At 42.9% G+C, this 22,383-nt stretch overlaps 3 protein-coding genes across 3 annotated transcripts; 2 read left to right on the top strand and 1 right to left on the bottom strand.

The window, feature by feature from the left end:
- Positions 1-274: 274 nt before the first annotated feature.
- LOC149300186 (putative cytosolic iron-sulfur protein assembly protein ciao1) lies at positions 275-3,798 on the bottom strand. The gene is made up of 7 exons (XM_089485779.1): positions 3,660-3,798; positions 2,069-2,217; positions 1,670-1,781; positions 1,395-1,483; positions 909-1,114; positions 610-684; positions 275-509 (listed from the first exon to the last, which is right to left on the bottom strand). The coding sequence occupies exons 1-7, from the start codon at positions 3,796-3,798 to the stop codon at positions 275-277; spliced, it is 1,005 nt and encodes a 334-aa protein (XP_089341905.1).
- A 2,760-nt stretch (positions 3,799-6,558) lies between these two features.
- LOC149300185 (transmembrane protein 127-like) lies at positions 6,559-10,185 on the top strand. The gene is made up of 3 exons (XM_089485786.1): positions 6,559-6,802; positions 9,087-9,251; positions 9,881-10,185. The coding sequence occupies exons 1-3, from the start codon at positions 6,559-6,561 to the stop codon at positions 10,183-10,185; spliced, it is 714 nt and encodes a 237-aa protein (XP_089341912.1).
- A 3,579-nt stretch (positions 10,186-13,764) lies between these two features.
- On the top strand, positions 13,765-17,736 carry LOC149300184 (stAR-related lipid transfer protein 7, mitochondrial-like). The gene is made up of 8 exons (XM_089485773.1): positions 13,765-14,003; positions 14,738-14,898; positions 15,463-15,512; positions 15,591-15,701; positions 15,866-15,948; positions 16,381-16,480; positions 17,316-17,400; positions 17,561-17,736. The coding sequence occupies exons 1-8, from the start codon at positions 13,765-13,767 to the stop codon at positions 17,734-17,736; spliced, it is 1,005 nt and encodes a 334-aa protein (XP_089341899.1).
- The last annotated feature ends 4,647 nt before the right edge of the window (positions 17,737-22,383 follow it).

Raw genomic sequence — 22,383 nt, 5'->3', positions numbered from 1 at the left:
TTTTTAAATCCAATCTATTAGGCCTATGGATAGATGAGGAGATTCTTAATACAATCATACAATTAAAGATAATAGTTTAAGGTAGAAACTCTGATCTTTACATTTGTGAGGGAAAGGTCCCTGGAGAGTTCTATGGTTATTTGAATATTTTCAATAATTTTAGTATAGTCCCAACAGAATCTTACACCACTGACAACTCAAACTTGAAATTATTACTATCGGACATTGAGGTTTTCCGTCACACATAATTTGAATCTAGCTGCTTGAAAATAGGTTAATCTGAGTGCTGGTAGCGCCAGAACGCAATATCGCCTTCGTCGCTGCATGAGGCCAAGAGCTCTGCGTCCTTGGGATGCCACGCCACGCAGTTAACATCCTGAGAGTGGGCACGTGGCATGTGAGCTGTGAGAGAGAAAGTAGGCTGCATGGGGTCCGAGCCCGAATCCTCCTCAAAAACCCTGACTGCATCGTCTCCGCAGGCTGTAGCAATTGAGCCCGTTAGGCGACTCCTATGCGGGAAAGATGGGGAAATCGGGAGAACAAACAAGTTAACAGCCGCAGTTCTTCTCACAAATAATGAACATCAGCGATACGTGTTTAAAATCTCACCAGTTTATATCATAGACAGTCCTTGAGTGATATCCGGTCAGAGTGCAGACACACTTCCAGGTGAGGTCCTCTTTGCTCACACCTACAGAAAATGAAAACATGAACTGTACTAAATTCTTTATAAGAAAGAATAGGGTTTCGTGTGTATGTATAAACCATACATGCAGATTACACAAGTCTAGTCATGTTTGTTTATTCGTAACTGTTAAAGATTTACTTCAATGCATTTTCTAATGTGTGCTATAAGGATACATTTTTGTTATTTAGATCTTAGGGGTCTCAATAACCTTTAAAGCCACCCACCTTTTCCTTCTTCAGTTCCTAGCTGTCTCCATATGCGCACGGTCTTGTCATCACTGCAGCTGGCTAGCCGCTCTCCGCTCTGGTCGAAAGCAAGGCTCCAAACGGTGGATGTGTGTCCTTCCAACGTGGCACAGCAAACCCAGTCGTCCTCCTCCTCGCGGTAAAGCTTTACAGAGTCATCATAGCTGGCAGATGCCAGCAGCTGAAAAGAGAAATGACATCTTGGTTAATCTGAATGCTCATAATGTGCCTCTACAGAGGTACTGCAATGGGTGTGAGTGGCCTGTGATACTGTCCTCCACTCAACTAGTGTCAAGTCATTTCATACTAACAGTGGACAGTGGCAAATGTGCAGTAACACGTTCCCCGTCTGGATTATATTTTGGGTGCCCTATTCCCCATAACCCAAATTAAACAGTTTATTATCATATTGTTTTCTATGGCTGGCACATTGATACACTTCTGATTTCTGCATCACTCACCTCCTGGTTAGGGTGCCAGACCACATGCTTCACGTCCTGGGTATGTGAATTAAGGACACTGACGCATTCATACTCTTCTTCTTCATCCACTGTAGAAAGAACATGACAGAGGTATATCATTCTTTTTCACAACATGATGTTAAACGATTGCACAATGTTAACAAAATTGGTAGCCGACTACTGTTGCTGTATAAAGCAACTAAAAGGACTGAGATATGATAAGGGTGCACCTAGTTCAACATTTCCAGTTGGGCTGAATTAAAAGTAATGCTCACCTTCCCACACCCAGACACTCTTGTCACGGCTGCAGGTAGCTAGCAGGTTACCAGAAGGGGCCCAGGCTACGGACTTTACCTCATTTTCATGGCCCTCAAGCGTTGTGATACACTAGAGTAAGGAGAAACATATGAATATAATGCTCTCTCACGACCTTTAACAAAAAAAAAGGTTGTTGTTTCTGTTGCTTCTACTTCGTGCATCATGGAATGATGACAGCTTTGCTGGCTCTAAAACTGTATAGAGTTTTACTTAAACATTTGGTTTGAGGTTTTCTCTCCGAGACGGTGATGAGCTACCCCTCCAAGACCTCTAACTGTGAAAAGGGTTTATCTGCTAAACTACAGCAAGAAAAACTAAACAAAAACACCTGATTCAAATTGTTGCCCATCTCCTACCTCAAAGGTATCTGTCTTCTTCATCCAGATACAGGTAGTGGCATCAAAGCTTGCAGATGCCAAATAATTTCCGCAAGGTGACCATGCTACTTTCCGTACGGTACGCTGGTGACCTTCACCGAGAACTGTTTTACACACCCAGGTATCTTCTGGAGAAAGCAGAGGCAGAGTTTGTAAAGGTGATACGGGTGGAATATAACACATGTATATTTTATATAGAAGGCTTGGAAAAAATCTGTGGTCACGAGCTCACAATGCATTGTCATTAATAGGTTTAAGGAGAACCCGTTGTCCTGAAGGTATCAATATGAATCTTAAATAGTATAAAAAATGTAAACTGCACCTCTAGTGTTTGGAAGGCTGATCCAAATCTTCTAATGTCTCACAATCAGAACCGACACACACAAAAAATGTGCTAACCCACACCTACCACACTCACAATTACCTTAAAATTAATAAGGATCTTCTTATATATCCACCAAGTAATGTGATGTGATATAACCACACACACATATATATATATATATATATAAAATTCACTCACATTCTTCTCAGCACATATTGCTCAATATATCCAACTCGAGGAAGACCCGAAAGGTAACTCTAAAGGCAACGCTCCATAGCTCGTCAGAAGAATCCAAAAGAAGAAGATAGTGTTGGTGGTGATAGAGGACATTTTATATAGCATAATAAATATGTTTTATTGACACTATATTCTCCTTTTGGATTCTTCTGCTGAGCTGTCAGTATTGCTTCCAGAGCATATAGTTACCCTTCAGGTCTCCTTTAAGTTGGATATATATTTGCAAAAAGAATGTGAGTGAATTATATACATATATATTTGGATTTGTGGTCATCACAGAGTACACTATCATGGATATTGCTGGATATTATATAAGAAGAGCCTTATTAATTATAATAAGGTAATTGTGAGTGTGGTAAGCGTGAGTTAGCGCACCATCTCACCTCGGCTCGGCTGCTGGTTACAAAAGCCTGTTGGGTATTATGTATTGAAGGGTGGTCTTATTACCATAGCAGCCGATAGAAATACTTTGCACTACAATCACTTTTTATGCATAAGCCTTCATGGATGCATTCAGGATTAATCCCCTTCCTTTAAGGTGCATTGTAATGTAGCCAGAAATGATAGAAAAGGCTTTTCTATGTGGGTAGGAGAGGAAAATTGTTCAAGCTATTAGCAATATGTATTCAAGAAGTTCCAATTTGACATCAAAATATTTTCTACGGTTTGGGCTGTGCTTAAAGAAGAGACTGTTTTACATCTTTTATACTTTCAATATCACAGGTATATTGAATTTGAATGATCTTGTGTTTACTCTATGAAATTATTATACTATACAGCTTTAAATGTTATTTTCCCTTGGTTGTGGCATATGAACGGAGGTAATGGCCAGTTGGTACATGAATACCTGTTTAAATTAGAAACATATAATAAGTTGGTATGATGAGTGCGCAAACCCAATGGCTTTGTCTTGTGTGAGGAGGTGGTCGTGTAAGGTCCAATCCATCCTCCCCCTATGTACATTAAGTTGGATTTCCCCAATTACACAGCTTTATCCGTTGAACGCACCCTCTTTGCCCCAGATCCGGATAGTTTTATCACCCCCACAGGAGGCCAATAGGGTCCCAGTTGGATTCCAGGCCAAGAACCAGCACCGAGAGTCCGGGTGAGCCGTAATCCGATTTAGCAGGGTCAGCGAATCCTTCATCCTGGAGCCACCTACAGCCACAGAAACAAGGAGACCATTAAAAAGCACACATCATATCTCTCGCTCACATTTGTACATAAGGAAAACGGATATGGCCGTATTAGCCCAAGAGAGGAGTCAAAGCTGGGAAAACTTTTTAGGACCTCCAAAGTCTCTTTCTCAGAGGTCCCAGAAGCCTACGAGGCTTTACAACTTTCAACATTCACCCAATAATAAGCTTCAGCTTTGACTCGTAGACATGTAGAGAACCTATCCGCAGTCTGCTCACGAGCGCGAGTACCTTTGGCGGTAATACGTCACCCACACAGCCATGACACTAAATATATGTCAATTATTTTTACTGTAATAAATACCGGTTACATTTCATTCCGTCTCCATTACTATAACGTGTTCATTGGTGTTTAATATCATTCTGCAGTAAAAAAAAAAATTGTATATTTGCGTATATCATCATTATATATATATTTATGCTTTACTTATTCAAACACGATGTATAAGTGTATGCTATGTGATGCATAGAAGTAATAATCACTTATTTTTACATTATTATTTCGGATTGGCCTCCATCCTGTGTGACAGAAGCCAAGACTGCTGAGGCTGCCACATTCACATGCTGGAGCACAATGTGCAAGCTAACGATTGAGATAATGGAGGTAACGAGAGGGTTAATAGGGGAAACTCGCACTTTAGTAAGTCACATATAGTTAATAAACATATCCTGAGTAAATATTCTGCTTCTTAACCCTTTCAGCGGCAGAGACCTCTGTACTGTAAGCCCACCTACCAATAAACATATGGTATTTAACCCCCTTTAGTCCAGGGGTAACGCCTGTTATATACCGGCCAGTCCTGTTCTCTTCACTTTCCGAGACTCACGCCTTCGCGCTCTCTTCCTGTTTCTCCCGCAATGCATGCCGGATGTTGCAGTTCACCCGCTATGCGTGAGAACTACGACTCCCAGCCTTCTGCGCGCCGCCGCACGGAACTCGGTGACGCAACGATGACGCTGGAGGGAGGCGGAAGTCAGCTGCGGTGAGGGGGTTCGAGGTACAGGAACAAGAGGTCTGGGAGCTGAGGTGAGAGATTTGGGAGGACGGGTCCCGGATAAGGGGTTCAGCAGCGACACACAGCTGCTTTTACCACCAGGGGGTTCTTGGGCGGGGAGGCTGCCGAGACCTGAGGTGGTTTTATAGGGGGGAAGCCGGTATTTAGGGGGTAGTGGGCGTATAAATGGGGTACCGTGCGACGGAGCTTTAACAATGTAGCATTGTTTGTGTTATACCGGCCTTCGTGTCTACCCAGTCCTACTATCGCTATTATTATTCCGTTACTTCCGTGTGGCTCTCGGTACTACTCTACGCAACGACTATTGTGTTTCTTTTGGAACAATTAACACCAATTATTTAATTCGGATAAGGGCTTGTTTATTCACTAAATAAAATATTGCTGTTATAAGTGTGGCTGTGCCCGGAGTTTTGTTGTGTAGTCTTATGTTATTGTTTACTTTTGTTTACATGCATGATGTATACTCACTGTTATTAGTACTATTTCCTCTGTCCTCTATCTGGTGCTCTATCCCGATCCTGCATTGTTTAGACAGAACTGATATCTAGATTGTAAGCTCTTGAGCAGGGCCCTCCTCACCTGTTGTTTCTGTAAGTCAAATTGTTATGTTATATACTACTTGTTACCTCCTGTCTGCCAATTGTACAGCGCTACGGAATGTGATGGCGCTATATAAAACTATATAATCTCTGCTCTGTTCAGCTGTTCTATACATGATGCATTTTATCAAGCAATCTCGTCCTTCAGTCCTTTTCATCAGTGCTTTCAAGCTCTCTTATGGCCCCTGTTACTTTTATTACAGTGACGTTAGAATCCAGAGCACCTGTGGTCTTAACATACAAAATGACACCGGCTCCTTGGTTTATTCACAGAATGAACACAGTGTTACTGTCATTTGGAGAATATATATATATATATATATATAACATTGATGATACTCGCTCCTGTATGTAGGGATATACTGGCCAGCATGTATGCGTAGTCGGTACAGCTTATCTCTCCTATTTAACCATGCGCAAGGAGAACTTACAGTTCTCTAACATCACAGGCCACATATTTGTTTGAAAAGTAAACAGGCTCGATTTTATTACATTCTTGGTTTGCCTTCGTTCAATAAACCATTGGGTTGGGCAGCAAAACAGGCCAGATTCCGACAGTATGGGAATTAGCATTGACGATCATACTGTGTAGCAGTTTTGTTGGAAGTGCAGTCCAAGTATCTACTACTCCTTGAGGGGGCAAACAAACTATTTTTATATAAACGTAACGGTTGTCTTATAGAGAGTATAATATATATAGAGTAGTATAGACGCGCGTGTCGGTGGGCATTACCGTTCTTCCCAATGAAATGCTGTACAGCCCACCCAGTTGTTGGTGAGTTTTTAGTGAATCGGGTGTGTTTTCCCACGTATCTGCATGTGTATACATTACTTTTACTTGGACACATTTGGGAATTCAGTGGAGTTTATGATCTGCTGAAAGGAATAATATAGTAATATGGACGTTGCATGGTAAATATCGACCATCCCTGTAGATTGTAGGGTCAAAATCGCTTTAAGTTGTCATCCTTCCCGCTGTATGTCCTCTTCTCAGTAGGAGAGTGATTATCCATCTGTTATTTTTTCCCCTTAATTTTAACAATTTTATCTTTTTCCTTTGCACTGCAGAGAGTGAAACCTCCTCTCCGTACCCAAGATGTTCACTCCCGGCGGGTCCGGTGGTTCTTCTGTGGCAGTGAGAAGAGGTCATGGCGCCCACGCCCTACCCAAGCAACCAGAACGAAGTCTAGCATCCGCATTGCCTGGCGCATTGTCCATCACAGCCTTGTGCACGGCGCTGGCGGAACCGGCCTGGCTTCATATTCACGGAGGCACTTGCACACGTCAGGAGCTAGGAGTGGCAGATGTTTTGGGAAGTGAGGATCCAGAGCTGCTAACAGGTCATATTTTTGTCTTTAAATACAAAGACAGCTTCTCTTTAATGAACTTACTCCGGGGAACAAAGTTGGCCAGTTTAGCCATATAAATAAAATTCAGTCATCCTAGCCCGTCAGTAGTCATTTTCCAGAGAGGGCGAGCTGTTGCTTAAAGATCGCCATGAACAAAAATATATTTATTGTGGTGACTTTTCCTTTATAGCTTTTGCTATATTTTATCGGCTAAATTAATTGCAAAAAGTTGCAAGCTTTTGATAGTACTCCTTTTCAGGGATATTATGCAATTAGTGTTGACATTCCTGTTATATGCGTTATACAGTAATATGTATAAGATTCATTGACGTAAAAACTCTATCGTGGATTAAACCTGATTTAAGGGTGTCAATATTTTGTCTTTATATTCCGTATTGTATTTTCTCTCTGTATCCAGATGTTCCCATTGATATGGTGATACAGCTCTTTAATGCTGTTTAATAAATACCGGTAAATAGAAGTAGTCTCCGGTGTGTGTGTGTCACGTATTATGGCCGGTTTTGGCTGTAGTTCTATATTGGGACATCGCACGTAAGATATATCATATTGGATGATTTTCGGGAGAAGACGTCGTTGTCCTCTTTTGGCGTCGCAGGGAAGTGCCATTCGCTGAAGGTCTGTTTCGGGAGCTCCTTAGTACGCGTTGCTTCTGGTTTAGGGATTGTTGATAAGAGAACAGAGCAGGGAGTGGAAATATTTCTTTCAGCCGCTCAACTGTGTGTTGTGTTTCAAGTTCTTTTACTATCTCACGTAGGGTGACATCTAGCGAGCCCTGGTCATTCCCCTTTTGTTCTCTGTATATCAGGAGTTGTTGCACTAGATGTTTGAGGTGTTCTGTATTTCATCTTCTGTCGATTCTGTGCCTATAAGATCCCTCGTGAGCTATTGCTGTTAAGGTAACTGAGCTTGTCTGAAGAGGGTGTTTTTGGTAATGACTGTTGTGTCCAGGGAACTGACACGGGTACATGAATAGTTGAGTTGGTAGTTTTATTGTAGAACGGTCGGTGGTGTCATTTTTGTAGAATTATATTGTCTCTGTGGGAAACATAGATCAGGGCTTTGGGATCTGGGTTTCTTCCAGTTTTGTCATGAATAGGTTGTAAAAGTCCCGTCTTCATTTAAAGGAGTTGTATACTTTCATTTCATGAGTATTCATGAGTATTGTCGCTGCCTATTGTAGGTAATCACCTTTAGTAATGTTCTTCTTAGTGGTTACTCCTCCTTTGTCATCAGGTGTAGTTAAATTAGGTGGTGTTTTTTTACTTTTAATATTTCCAATGTGACCCTGTGTTTGAAATTCTCTATCTAGAGGGGGGTTGGATCTCTTTGCGACTGTTCTGTTGTGGTTTTGTTTTGCGGCTGAAGGCGGTTTGTCGGCATTTTTGTTGTAAAGGTGTTTTTTTTGTCACTGCAGAGCTCAGGTTTGCCCATCGGCCGGTATATGGAGAGATTGTCAAACAGTCCGGCTCCATTTTATTTGCTGATTTTCAGCATGTATTATTATTTTTATGTTTGTAGCATTCTTTAGTATTGCAGTAGCTTTCATTTCTTTCCCATTCTTTCAATTCCGAAACTCTGTATCTTGCTTCGGCTGCCTCTGTGTTATCGTGCGTGTTTTGTTTTTTGTTTTTTTTCTTTCAAAAGGAAGTATTGGAAATCAAATAACTAATATGTTGTTGTATAGAAATAAAAAGCCTTTGCAGGCCTCTACATTGAAGTAGGAGACACAAGTAGCTTCCAGCGACCACGTTTTATCAAGATTGTTAAACTTATAGAAGATAAGCAGCTCACTGAGATAAGAAATCTTCTGTTTTATCTCGCATGTCGCACAAATTATTAATACGGTTTAGGATATGTGTGTGAAGATATAGATATTGCCGTACATGTTAGTAAGTCAGCCTTTTAACAGAGTAAGGGTCGGCAACGCGTGTTGTCTTTTTTTTCTGCTTTTCTGTCTATTTGGCAGAGTTGCCATGGAAATGCAGCAGACTATGCTATTGTTTGTTTTACCCAAAAGACTGTTATTGCTCTATGGGATCATAAGATGTGTGTAGGCATAGAAACACACAAGCGATAAAGCCCTCAGAGTTCCTTGTTCTCTGATATTTAAGTCCCCCGCGTCACATAGGCATTGTGTTAAAGATCGCATCTTGCCTTATGTTTGGCTGTCCTGCAGGGTCTATGATGGCTTAACTTGCCACTGCAACAACAGTACGCTGTGCTAATGCTTTCTCTGTATTTTGTCTCACTGCAGAATTCTGTATGAACCGCCAGACCATCCTTCTCCTCCGTGTCATCGCTGGATTCTGCTTCCTGGGAATCGCTTGCAGCATGACTGCCTTCCTTCTGGATGTTTTTGGACCCAAGCACCCAGCTCTTAAAATTACACGGCGCTATGCCTTCGCCCACATCCTTACAGGTACTGGAGACACGAGAGATCTGACATTCTGTGTCTCTGTGCCCAATGTCATCAGCTGCATCACATTCACACGCTATGGAATACCTTGTTCGAAGTATCCGTGTGCTGACAGACAATACCTTTAGTACCGTTATTTAACAGCACTTATAACTGGTTTTAATTTGAGAGCCTCTGACATTATTTGGCTTTGCACAGTGGCTGAGGATACCACTACAGAATTCTTCAAGGGTTAATATGAAAAGCATGTCCTGTAGTATGCGCTTTCCAGATTATTCACATACATATTAAGGGGCACTCCAGTGTCCCCAGCAGTCAGATATACAGTCAATGCATATGTAAGGGGCAAATACAAATGCAAGAATCCCCCCAAATGCAAGGAGGACAACATGAAAGATTGAAAGGACCGCTCGGCTGTCATATGCATGTGACGGCGGGAGTATCTCTTTAGCTTTCCCCGGTTAGCTGAGCTGCTAGTGAAATAACAGTTAAATGGTTTAGACACTTGAGTTGCGACGTGTTGGAGACACTTAGCTAAGCCTTTTGTTGTACAGGACATTAATGACATAAGGAAGTGCACTTTGTTTTCCAATGTTGTCCTCTTCATCATTGTCATTGTTTTTCTCCCTCAGTTCTGCAGTGTGCCACAGTAATCGGATTTTGCTACTGGGCATCGGAGCTCATTCTCGCCCTACAACAGCAGCACAAAAAATACCACGGTTCCCAGATCTATGTCACCTTCGCTGTCAGCTTCTACTTGGTGGCTGGTGCTGGAGGAGCATCCATCCTTGCCACGGCAGCAAACCTGCTCCGCCATTATCCCACAGAGGAAGAAGAACAGGCTTTGGAATTGCTCTCCGAGATGGAGACCGACTCCTACCCGGCGGAGTACGATGTGATGAACCCCTTCCAGCCACCGCCTGCTTACACTCCCTAAGTGGGTGTATCGAAAAGAGAGCTGACGTTACCCACGAGGCTGTCTCCTCAAACCAGAGAGTGCAGCTGTATCTGCGGTTGCTTTGTCGAATGGAGGACATTGCAGCCAAATCGCCCTAGATACGGACACATAAACGGTTTATCCCATACAGTATGGCATACAGTATGGCTGCCGTCGCAGACTTCGCATTTCACTTCCTGTTCAACCTGTTAAATTCCTATTCTATTTCTGTGACTGTTCACAAGACCCGGGCTCGTTTTACACTGCCTTTCTCTTAGTCTGCTAAAAAGATGTCTAACGCAGAACCTTTTGAAATGAATAACTTGCTTGAATCTTGCACTGCTGTCAGTGTCTGGTTCTGACAGATGATGGGTAATTGTTTCATGTTTACATCCATACCCTGTAATCTTTTCTGGTACGTGCAAAGGCCATTACCTAAAGCAAGGCAGGGAAAGACAGTTGGGATATATATAATATATATATATATATCTATATCTATATAATATATATTTCTCACTGCTACAATAGTATATAGAGGAAATTTTATGTCCCTGTATAGTAAAAAAAAAAAAAAAAGTCAGGTGTCCAAACACTGTATGTAGTGGATATGTGGGCCGGTGTTATGGACATACCTTGCGGAACCCTCTGTTCGTGTAGGGGTGTATATATATATATTATGTTTTTTTTTGTTGTTATTGCTATTATATGAGAGCTTATTTCTCTTGTAGTTTATGGAGAAATAGGTCCTCCAGTGCGCAGTAAAGAAACATTGGCTTCCCCAGTGACGACTGGGTTATTTTAGAAGTTATACCAGAGGTGACCTCATTATAGCATCATTCTGTTTATCACAACCAGGCCTTAAATACTAAATTTCATTGACACAGAATTTTAAAAGAAATCTAATTGTATTCCCCCCCCCCCCAGGTGTTCATTTAAATTAACTCCAAAATAACCTCCCTGTTACGTGGACTTGTATTTACGGACATTTTTTGTGAGTCTCTTGAGTGCTTTCTTTTATAAATGTATATGTACATTTAAAAAAAAAAAATCTATTAAGCAATCAAGCAAATTATTGCAATATATTATGGGTCGTTTAAACTGCGATAGCTGCTGGTGAGAAAATTCAACATTTTACATATTCTGGCAAATGATGTGTTTTAACAAAACTACAATGGCTGTTTTCACGGGAGCTTGCAAAGTACTTGGCTTGTTTGTTTTTGCGAGAAAGGCTGAGGTGGTCCTTGGATAATGTGTAGTAAATGTAAGCAAACGTCTTGCAATGCTAGCTTAGCCCTTTTTATAAGACAAGCTTTTAGGAGGGTTGATCCGTTACAATGCACATTGATATCAGGGATTTAAAAAGTCCAGCTCCCATTGACTTTTAACGTCCCGCAGTCCAGCTTTAGCTTTCCAAAACTTAGAAAAGTGGGAGTTGCAGTCCGGCAACACTAGGCAAGCCACAGGTATAAATCGTGTTGCGTAGCTTTTCACAATTTGTTAATTAGCAAGTTATATTACACAACTAAGATCAGTAGCAAACTCTTCTTTTTCAATGATTTCCCATTGATCTGTTCTATTGCACTCTTCATTTTGCTCTGTTTTTCGGCTAACTTGACTATACAAATATTTCAGTTTTATTGTTTTCTGTTCTTGTGTTCTGATGTTCCTTTAATGTGTTTGTTTTAATCAGAATGCTTTGGGGGTTTTTTAGGAGAAAAAAAAAATAAAAATATAAAACCAAAAGTCATGTAGTTTTACTAATGCCTTCTTCGCACTGCTGGTAGTGAGTTCTTTTGTAGAAACCCAAGTAAAGAAAGCAAAATTCCAGAAATCAGCATTCCTGAAGGTGAAAGCATTTAAAGGAGAAGGGATACTCAAAAATGTTCATTATACTGTCCCCTTACTCTGTAATAGAAGGGAATATAGAAGCTTTTTATAAATGTGGCCTACCGCCTGAAACATTTGTTTCCAATCATAAATACTATCTTTCTTTTTCTACAGTGCTGGGCAAAAGCTTTAAAAAATGTGATAATGTAAGAAGGCTTAAAAAAAAAATTCATTTAATTTTCTCTTTTAAAAAATGCAAGTTTCGGCAGGTAGGTTGTTTCAAACAACCACGGTTCTTCAGTGGGTTTAGTCAGCATCAGTGGCTTCTCTCCTTTAATATAATCCTAGACTGTCAGATCAGAGCTCTCTGGTGACCATACCAACAGTTTCAGGACTCCTTGTTCTTTATGCTGAAGATAGTTCTTAATCACTTTGGCTGTATGGGGTCTTCGTCCTGCTACAGAACAAATTTAGGGGCAATCAGATGCCTCCCTAGTGGTATTGCATGATGGATAAGGAGACCGTTAATTATGAACACATTCCCAACTACATCAGAGACCCGCTGTTTTCTGCCATTTCTGAACTGATGGCACTGCTCGATAAAGGCATATGTCTTTGGGCAGAACATCTGGAAACCCCTGTCTGCCTTGAAATTTCTACCTGGGAGAGACCTTGCTGACGTAGTATAACTACCTTGTGTCTTGTCGCTGTGCTCAGTGTTGCCATGGTGGATCACTTTTTGACATTAGGTTTTGACAGTTTAGGTTTGGTGACATGTTGCTAAAAATCTCGGATCTTATAACCTCAGTGGTTTCTTCCTTTCGTAAAGTTGTGTAGCTTAATTTTGCTGATAAAGCAAAGAAAGATTTACATACTACATGGCTTCTGTACCAACTAAGATAACTTTTATTATTATTATTAAAAGCAAAATGTTTGCTTTGGATAGCAGTTTCCAAGATTGATGTTTCCAAATCAATTCCACATTATGATGCTTATTAAAGGGCACATGCTGAGGTGCAACACTATGAAATAGGATAAGAATTCCATTGGCATTGACGCGTACGAAGGCCTAGAGCATGACCCCCAGCAATATGGAGCTAACAGAGAACCCGTATAAAACTAGGCCTGAACAACATGCAGGTGCCAACGCACAATAATTATTAAACGTGAGCTAAATGCGGAGCTCCTGCTTGCTGTAACACAATTAATAAACATGGCCCGTAGAGCACCGGCGCATACAGAGCTCACAGTACATGGCCAAACACGGACAGCTTTGTTTTATGGGGGCTTTTTTGTTGTAATAGAAAAGAAAAGATAAACACCAGGAGACATACAGGGACATTCAGTATCCCATCCACTCATGTTAAAAACTTTGATAAACATTCCCGCCGGATTATCTCTGCAGTCCTGAGTCCCAGTAAAGCATTTGAAATGTCTGTATAAGGCGCACTAATAGTAGGCCGAGCCTCTCTGATATTGGCACACACTGAACAGTGTTCCTACGTACTGTGCCTCAAGTAAGATGGCGGCGATCACGTGCCCGGTCACATTATCCAGCGCATCTAGGTTGCCCTTGAGCGTGCGGCATGTAGAAACGATGTAGAACTCTGCGCTTGACCGACTGAGAGATTCTCCAATCAGGAGCCGCTTGGTAGAAGGTCACCCAATCGAAGGAAAGAGGGGCGTTTCCCAGGGCCTCGGTCTGTCTGGCGTGGGTCGCATCGGGGTGAACGGTGCATTCCGGGGGCAAGGATGTGGCAGCAGGCACGGCGAGGTTTTACGGCAGGCTTCGTGGGGTGGCTTCGCTCCCGTTTGCCTTTGCTCTACCAGAATGGCCGGGCTCAGCAGTGGGGTGGGGACCGCAGTGCTCGGGCCCTTATTCGGGGGCTACGTTATAGAAGCCGACCGTGGCGGACGGGTAGGCTGCTGGCCGCTCTCACAGGCGCCTTCTTATGGGAGGAGGAGAGAGTCCGGGACGATGAGATACTCCGGTATTACACGCATGTATATGTATAACGGGGATAATGTGAAGATGTGACTATGAATGAACTGGCACGCTGCTGTCACTGGGCCGCCACTCCCATCACTGCCGGCCAGCCTGTAATGCGATGGGGGGTTAAGTTCCTTCACACCTGAGAATGTTGTGTGTTGGGTGACTGCTGTAGTAACCGTGACTTTATGCATGTCTGGGGCGCATCCTGATGACAGAAGTGGGCACTTTAATGCATATGATAGCTGAGAGGCCCCTTTACATTTTTATGCTGGGGGTATTTTGCTACCCCCCCCCTCTCGGTATTTTCCGTGCAGAGGCTGTGCCCATGATATACTTGGTGCCGGTCACAACACACTGACCTGGCAAATGCTGCGCTCAGAGGGAAAAGCCTGTGAGATCAGTTTCTTGCCACTAGCGTCAAATCAGCGGGGTGGGATAGAGGGGTTGTGGGAAGCTGCAGCGCTGAGGCTTCAGTTGCCGGTGACATACAATACCCCAATATCTGTACAGTGCGCTTGCGGTTAGTTACAGTGCCCTTCTGTATTGTGAGTGCTTTACGAGGTTAAGGAACGGCGCCCTAAAGCATAATGTGCTGCTTTCGTGAAAGGTTGGACGGTGTGCTTGGTGTTTGTATCCCCTGTTAATGCGGATACGGGGGTCCGGCGTTTAGACGCGGTCTACGTGTAAAGCATTTCTTCATTGATGAAGGCCGTCCCTGTTCTCTGCCCGCAGGTCAGCCGATGAGATGAAGCGCATGCGGGTTACGAAGCAAACGTTTCGGGAGCAGCCCCCGGCGCATGACGACGATCAAGGCTGGGAACTGGTTATGGATAAAAAGGACTTCAAGCTCTGGAGACGTCCGATCAACGGAACCCATCTCTATCAGTACAGAGGTAGTGTGCGCAGGGATACAATCCCTGGCAGTAACAAGTATTCCTGAATAAAGGGATTACGGGGACGTGGGTTTTTTTCTGTGTGTTATTACTGGATAATTTATCCGTTTTATGAGTCCATCCTGCTTTCGGGGGAATCCTGTGTAATATTGTGTTGAAAATGGCTATTGGCTTTTACTGGTAAACACCATAAATCATACAGGAAGACATTACACAAGCTGTGTTTTTAAGAAAATATAATCATTATTTATCTTATTAAAATTCTTAATGTTTTTTTAATTTATCATGATATATATAATTCATACGTCATCTGATAAATGTTATAGCCCCCAAACACACTTTGATGTGTACAGTACGAGGCCCCAGCGCTTCTCGGAGGGTCTTTGGTTCTGCTGTAGATGGCAGAGAAAGCCGTGTCTTCCCCGGCAGTGTATGGCGGCGTCGGGGCATGATTCCGGTGTGCTATATAGTTAAATATGGCATATCTGAAAAAGCCGTTGTACTCTGCGTGTTGAGTGTAACAAATTGTACGTAACTTTTTTTTGTTTTCTTGTTCCTTTGCAGTGTTTGGGTCGTACACCGATGTAACGCCTCGTCAGTTCTTTAATGTTCAGGTAGGAATTGTATTCACTACGGTGTTGGCTTTGGAAAGGCCTTTCCCAATAGTAACCGTTGTCCTTTTTCTTTCCCAGCTGGATACAGAGTACCGCAAGAAGTGGGATGCGCTGGTCATTAAACTGGAAGTCCTCGATAGAGACGCGGTCTCCGGGTCCGAGGTCATTCACTGGGTCACTCATTTCCCCGTAAGTCATCTTGTATGCTTCTTCTCATCTGCTTTACCGTTAGCCCGCTGGGTCACAGGAGGGGGTCCCGTGGCATTGAACAGGCAGGTTACGTTGGAAATGCTTACACAGCCCCGGGATTTAGTGCTTGCAGCGGCCGTCTAACCCTTATCTCCTTTTTGCAGTACCCCATGTATTCTCGGGATTATGTCTATGTCAGGAAGTTTCACGTTGATCGCGAGAACAACCTCATGGTTTTGGTGTCTCGGTAAGCATTGCTCCTGAGTAGATCGTGCTGACTGCTTGGCTCTGTGGTTCTGTTGTGATGAATTTGCTTTTTTAGTGTTATGACCTTTTTTTAACGTTTAACTCATCTGTAATTATTTCCTAACAGAGAGAGCCTAAACAAATGAGTTGATTTTATGTGTATATATATATATATATATATATCTGTCTATCATAATATAAAAATCATCTCGCTTGGCAACGTTATCACCATAAACTCTCGTCTTTGTCTCTTTTTTTGGAACATGTATCCCGAACTTTGTATCCTGATCTTTGTATCGCGTAATTTCCACTCATTATACACTAGATTGAGTTCCATTTGTATGATTCTCCTTGGTTTGGTCAGCATGTCGTGTATTTGACCGGTTGGAGAAGCCGTGGTTCTGATAGCCCGCTTTGTGTCTTGTACCCACAGCGCAGTGGACCATCCCGGGGTACCCGAATCTCCTGATTACGTGCGGGTGCGGAACTACCAGTCCCAGATGGTTATCCGACCTCACACAACTTTTGATGAGGTACGTTATATATAATAGCACGGAAGGACAACAATTAATAAATTATTACGGCCCTGTCCTGAATCATTTTCTTTGGTGTGTAAAAAGCATTGGCTTCCACCCTAGGCTGGAGAAACTCCAATTCCAGTCCTCAATGGCAGGCCCAATAGAGCCGCTTACTTACCGATATCCAGGTCCTGCAGTGTGTGGCCCCCGTCCAAAAATGCAAGGGCCACTTAGTCATCCCCGGTACTGCTTGAGCTCTACAAAGCAGCCGTGATTTTTGGATATCCCAGCTTGAGCAGCGGCATCTCTGTTACAAATGTATTTATTTGCAGGCACAGAACTTGTGGCCTGTTCCTGGCCCACGAGTATTGCCTTGGACGGCCCGGGTTTAAAGATTTCCGGGATAACACTGGTCTATAAGATTTAAATTGCGTGTGGATTTTGCGAAAGCTACAAAAAAGGCTTGTGGATCAGTTGGCGTCACTGATAATGCAATGAATTAGAGGTACGGCTCTTTTTATGTTAAATGCATATTGGAGCCCAAAGGCTGCCGGGTTCCTGTAGAAATCACCGGGAGTTACGGCAGCCGTAGCCATGCTCTCTTATTAGCTGCGGCCATTAATTCCAAAAAGACCTCGGCTCCCTTTGATTTCAGTAGGAGGTTTAGAAGAACAGACAGCCCGGAGGATTAGTTTCAGATCGATGACAGACGAGAGCTCCGCTTTTATAGCAGGTTTACTATCCCGGCATTATCAAACATCCATAATCGGCAAATCCCAGCATCCGGTGATACTAGAAACGTGAAGTCAAGGTCTTTGTAGAGTAACCAAAAGAGCTCTTCCTTCCTCAGAACGGCTTTGACTACATGCTGACGTACAGCGACAACCCGCAGACCGCGTTCCCTCGCTACTGTGTGAACTGGATGGTGTCTAGCGGTAAGTGTGTACCTGTCACGGAAGGATCTGAAAATGTCACCTGCTTGCTGCATATTTAATACCTGGGAATGGAGACCTTTACAAGTTCTTGGTTGTTTTGTCCCAAATTATATATTTATTAGTATTACTATATATAATAATGTGATTGCTCTCCCCCCAGGGATGCCAGATTTTCTGGATAAACTGCACCTAGCAACTTTGAGAGCCAAGAACATGGAGATCAAAGTGAGGGATTACATCTCCTTGCGACCTCAGGACTGCAACGGGGAAGCCAGGGCCAGCCCTGAACGCAAGCCCGCGGTCACCAATCCTGCCGCGCAAATGGAATACGCATAAAGGGCCCTTTCCTTTATCTCTGCAGCAGCTGCCGTGAACGGCTAGAGACTGAATAAGCCGAGGAGTCGCGGCTGCCAACTTTCCACTGGAACTGGAGGTTCTCACCAACACAGCAGTTGCCTTGTAAGAACATTTTACTGCCTGGCCGCGGACCCCAGAGCAGCGTCACAAAGTGTTTTTTTTGTTTTAAAAAGTGCAATGAATGGACAGCATGCACTAAGTGGGCATCACGGGGCAAAAGCAGGGGGCAGGAGGATTTGTGATTCCACGGTCGGGTCTCTGTGGGTGGATTATATGTTTCAAGCTAGCCGGTCGTGGGGGGTGAAGATCGGTCTGCCGTTGTTCGAAGGCATAGTAAAGCATTAGGAGCGTCGGCCCGCCGCTTATGTTCTTTTAAACGAATCTCTCGATTACTGACGTTTTACTGTTTAGTTACCTTCACACCTGGGACAAGCGAATGTAATACAGATGAAAGAAATGTGAACGGCTTTATATCCTACCAGTACTTTCCTTTAGCTCTTTCCACCGGCTTGAATGGCGTTCCGTACGTGGAACTTTTTTCTATAACTTGTAAGGCTTTACTATACCTTTAAATGCAGGTGAGCGTTTCTATATGGTTGGGTTCTGCCGGTTAGTAGTTTTTACTACACCGTTCTCTCGTGTGTCTCTTGATCTGTTTTATAAGAACCTTAATGTTTACAGCTGTTTGTATCTTTAAATAGGTTTTGATCTTTTCTCAAAGCTTTGACCACCTTGTCCTCCAGGTATCTTCCACATATATACTTGGAAAGTGTCTTGGGTTATTGACTCTCTTCTCCGTGTAACTTGGTAAAATGAAGAAAACCTTTGTGTATATATTCCCAACTTCCACGTGGATTCGGGGATCATAGAGATTATTTTTCCCCACTTGAGATTATCCGCTAGTATTTGAGCCTGCTTGGCTTACTGGGCAAATGGCCGGCTTCTAGTTTGCCATATGTACCCACGCAGCATGGGGATTTACAGTAGTAGGGGTCAGACAAGAGTGTGCGTGTAGATGTGTGGAAGGGGGATTAATCTGTTTTCTAAATCCCTATTACAGCTGGCAGGTACGCTTGTTATCGTTCAGCCAAGGCGCTGCTTCCGTGTGCAGCTGGCAATACATGTTATTGAATTTAGCAGGAGGCAAGAGGTCCTGACAATGTTTGTTCAATTTATTCAAACCCTGAATTGATAAATTGGTAGGATCGGTATCTGCCAGTTCTACATTTACTTGAAGTTGAATAACTTTGCCTTTACTGGTTTGATCTGTTCATTACACTCTTGTATTGATGATTCCCAACCCACTGCTCAAAATTCAGTGATTACCTAGTTTTGGAAAAAGGTATAACAAATTAAGAATATTGTAGGGGTGTCCCCTGCATGAGACAAGGGAGGCCCTCACAAACCTACCAGGCTGAGGAGGACCTTTCAAATTGTGGATCTTCTTTCACAGAACGCCAGGATTAATTAAATATTCATACAACAATGGTCTGCACTGACTTGTATGGTAAAATCGGCCAATTTCCTGGGTGGTTTCTGATCTCCCCAACTGGCCCATTGGTGGTTGTGGCATACTAGCGAGGCCACTTGCCCAAGTGGGCAATTGGGTCTTCATTACATGGCCAAGAAGCTACCGCTCCCTGGCTCTGCTACCCTAGACCGAAATCTGACCCTGAGCACTGTGACGCTCAAGGCTTAAAGCACTCCTAGGTTCCCAAACCAAGTCTTTTAGGTGGGTTGAGCCAAGGACTTACCCTGTCAGGGCTGATGGTTATGGTTCCTTGAGGTAAGAACGCGGGGAAGCCAGCATCATTGACTAAAACGACAACGAATAATGTCACTAATGGGTGTCTCTAAATGTTGGACTTCCAAATCGCCGTTTTTTATCTTAATCTCTGCACACCAGTGTTGCCGTGTACAGTAATTACAGCCGATGCTGCCATATTAAGGGCTCGTTATATCTTTAAATGTGTACTTTGTCTGCCTAAACTGTGTGTTATGTTCAGGTGGGGAGATCTGCGTGCCCCCTTCTTTATATCATTGCCCTGTTAGCGGCAAATTGTTGGCAAACACATTATCTGGTGGCTGACTAATTCCATTGCAAGGGAAATGCTAAGACCCCTGGAAACGTTACACAGACATGCATGTTATAGCGGAGGTGTTAATGATTTTGGGTAGGTTTTCACATTTTTGGCTCCTTTTTAAAAATCACATCAAGTTCTTTTTTTTCCCATCGCTCTGCTAAAATGTACGACTTTCGGCACCTACACTCGTTGAAGGAAGGGGGGGGGGACACATAATTTTCACTTAATGTACAAAGCAATTGCTTAAAGGAGCAATTTTCCCCAAAAAGCATTTTGAAAGACTAGAAATAATTCTTGGAAATCACACCACTTAAAACGTGGCTTTTAGCTTCCTTTCATAGTTGTCGCAGAATTTGCATTTAAAGAGTTTGTTCGACCCCATTTCTTCCCGCGGCGTCCGTAATAACGTCTAATGGACCAACCTCCAGGAAAAGGCTCGCTTTAATGCGCGTGAAACCATTAAGTGAAGTATTCTGTGTACTGCGGCGGGGTTAACCAACATGTAACCTCAAACCATCTAATATTTCCCTTACCGTATCTTTTACGGGGATTCGGATTCGCCGCAAACATCTCGCTTTCACAATCTACCGTCTGAATGCTTCGGCTTTGTAACCGACCTTTTTCCGCCGTGTTTGCACTACTTTGTGTTGGGAGAGCCGACCCGCGTGATGTTACGTTTGTTGCTAAGGGGGAGTTTTATTTTTTATTAATTAGGCCGATGATTAAAGTGGACAAACTGATAATGAAATGCTGGTATTGGTTTTCTTCTTCATAAATAAACTCAATGTGAGTTGGGAATCAATCAAGGTGTCGGCGTACCTGACGGTTTAATCAGCCGTTAGACGTGGATAAATCGCTCCGGTTCTCGTGATATTCAATGGAATCTCTTGTTTCTGGGATCTTGGTTTATAGAATAACAAATGATCTGAAAAAGGCTCCTGTCCTATTAAGTGGTCTTGTTTCGGAGCTGATTTGGGGTATTCATTTAGCCCCCAGTCGTTCCACAATTCATTTGCTGCCATGGCCATTTAAACCCAGACACCTGTGGGTCATCGTGGCACATGCTGCCCAGTGGGATGTGAAACTTAAACCCTTCACACGGATTGAATTCAGTATCCGAATTCTACGTACAGCAGGGCAGCGTTCAAGGGGTTGTCCTGCAGTATGGAAAATACACAGGTCTATGGCTTTCAATGGTCAAGGTGGCAACTCTGTCCTAAAACATGATCATCCTCGGATAAGTTCCAGTTTAAATACACCTCAAATATCCTCCTTATTCAGCCCCAAACTTCTGGGCTAATATGGGCCGTGCATTCACCATTCCCTGACAAGTTGATGGAAACTCAACACCATTTCTGGTCCAGTGAGGGTTGCCAAATCAGCCATTTTTTCCAAAACACATCTGATCTTTACATGTTGCTGACCGCCCCCATTAAAATGCTTTCTTTTTTTACGGGGGGGTATAAAAACATTTTCATACTGCCTTGTGGTAAACAATCGAACGGCTAGGTCTCAATCACCCAGTCTGACACACTCATTAATGAAAGTCTATGGAGAAGTGGACTTCATTTGCATGGTCATAAAGAATCAGTTCTGTGTGGTGTTTGAGCTGGGAAACAACCAAAATTACATGACTGACAACAATGGGGCCTTCAGTTTATGGCAACAAAATGAATAAGACAAGGTCTTTGTTAACGCTAATGTACATTAGCCCTACGTTTTATGTTCACGTGCCCCAAGTGGTTGTAGTTTGTCGCTGGGGCGGGCATCAGGTTGTTTTCTAGGTAAAATTGACCTATAATTCTCAGCTAGCATTTTTTCTAGCAAACCGGTAGCAGAGAACCATGGATAGTGTAGTTTATCAAAAGCCACAATACTCACGTGTAACTTTGGCTTCAGGGGATTACTTCTAAAGCGAGTTTTTCTGTTACCGGAGCCTATCCGGTGTTCCAAATGGGATAAGATGGAAGATCATGCTGATCATTTACTTTTGAGGACAAACCTACTGCGTATTGAAGACATTGTGAAGAACGTCTTGCGAGACGTGCAGTAGTATGCTAGTTACACCTGGACCCTCACGTCTCCTTTTCATATTTGAACGTGCCCCTTGCTGGTGATCCAAAAACTCATCCTCCACACGCCAGCAAAAACACGGATAAGTGTGAAATGTTCTTTGTGTTTAGATGCAGCTCTCCTCTAGTCAAAAGGTGTACCCCTCGTCAATCAACAAACACGGATCGTGTCTGAGGGCTCACAAGTACGAAGTGAAATAAGAAAAAAAATGAATATGGCGCCAACAGTGTTAATAAGTGCTACACACACAGTGGTTCACCCACAACCAAAAAGTCCAAAAACAAGTGTTGCGCAGACCAGAAAAAATCGGAATAAAAATATAATATTTAGCAACGTATGTTTCCACAATTTTCAGACAAAATATAACAATGTGTGAGCCTGATTAATAGGAGAATAAAATGTAAATATGTATGAATGGAGGGCAGCGTTCCAAATGTCAGGCACTCCCGCCACTTGAAGCACAACGCGT

The sequence above is a fragment of the Sceloporus occidentalis genome, unplaced genomic scaffold (genome assembly GCF_023333645.1).
Source record: "Sceloporus occidentalis isolate IW3139 unplaced genomic scaffold, rSceOcc1.0.p SCAF_26, whole genome shotgun sequence".
Taxonomy (NCBI): domain Eukaryota; kingdom Metazoa; phylum Chordata; class Lepidosauria; order Squamata; family Phrynosomatidae; genus Sceloporus; species Sceloporus occidentalis.
The sequence above is the reverse complement of the archived record's forward strand: the minus strand, read 5'-3'. Positions and strand labels throughout refer to the sequence as shown.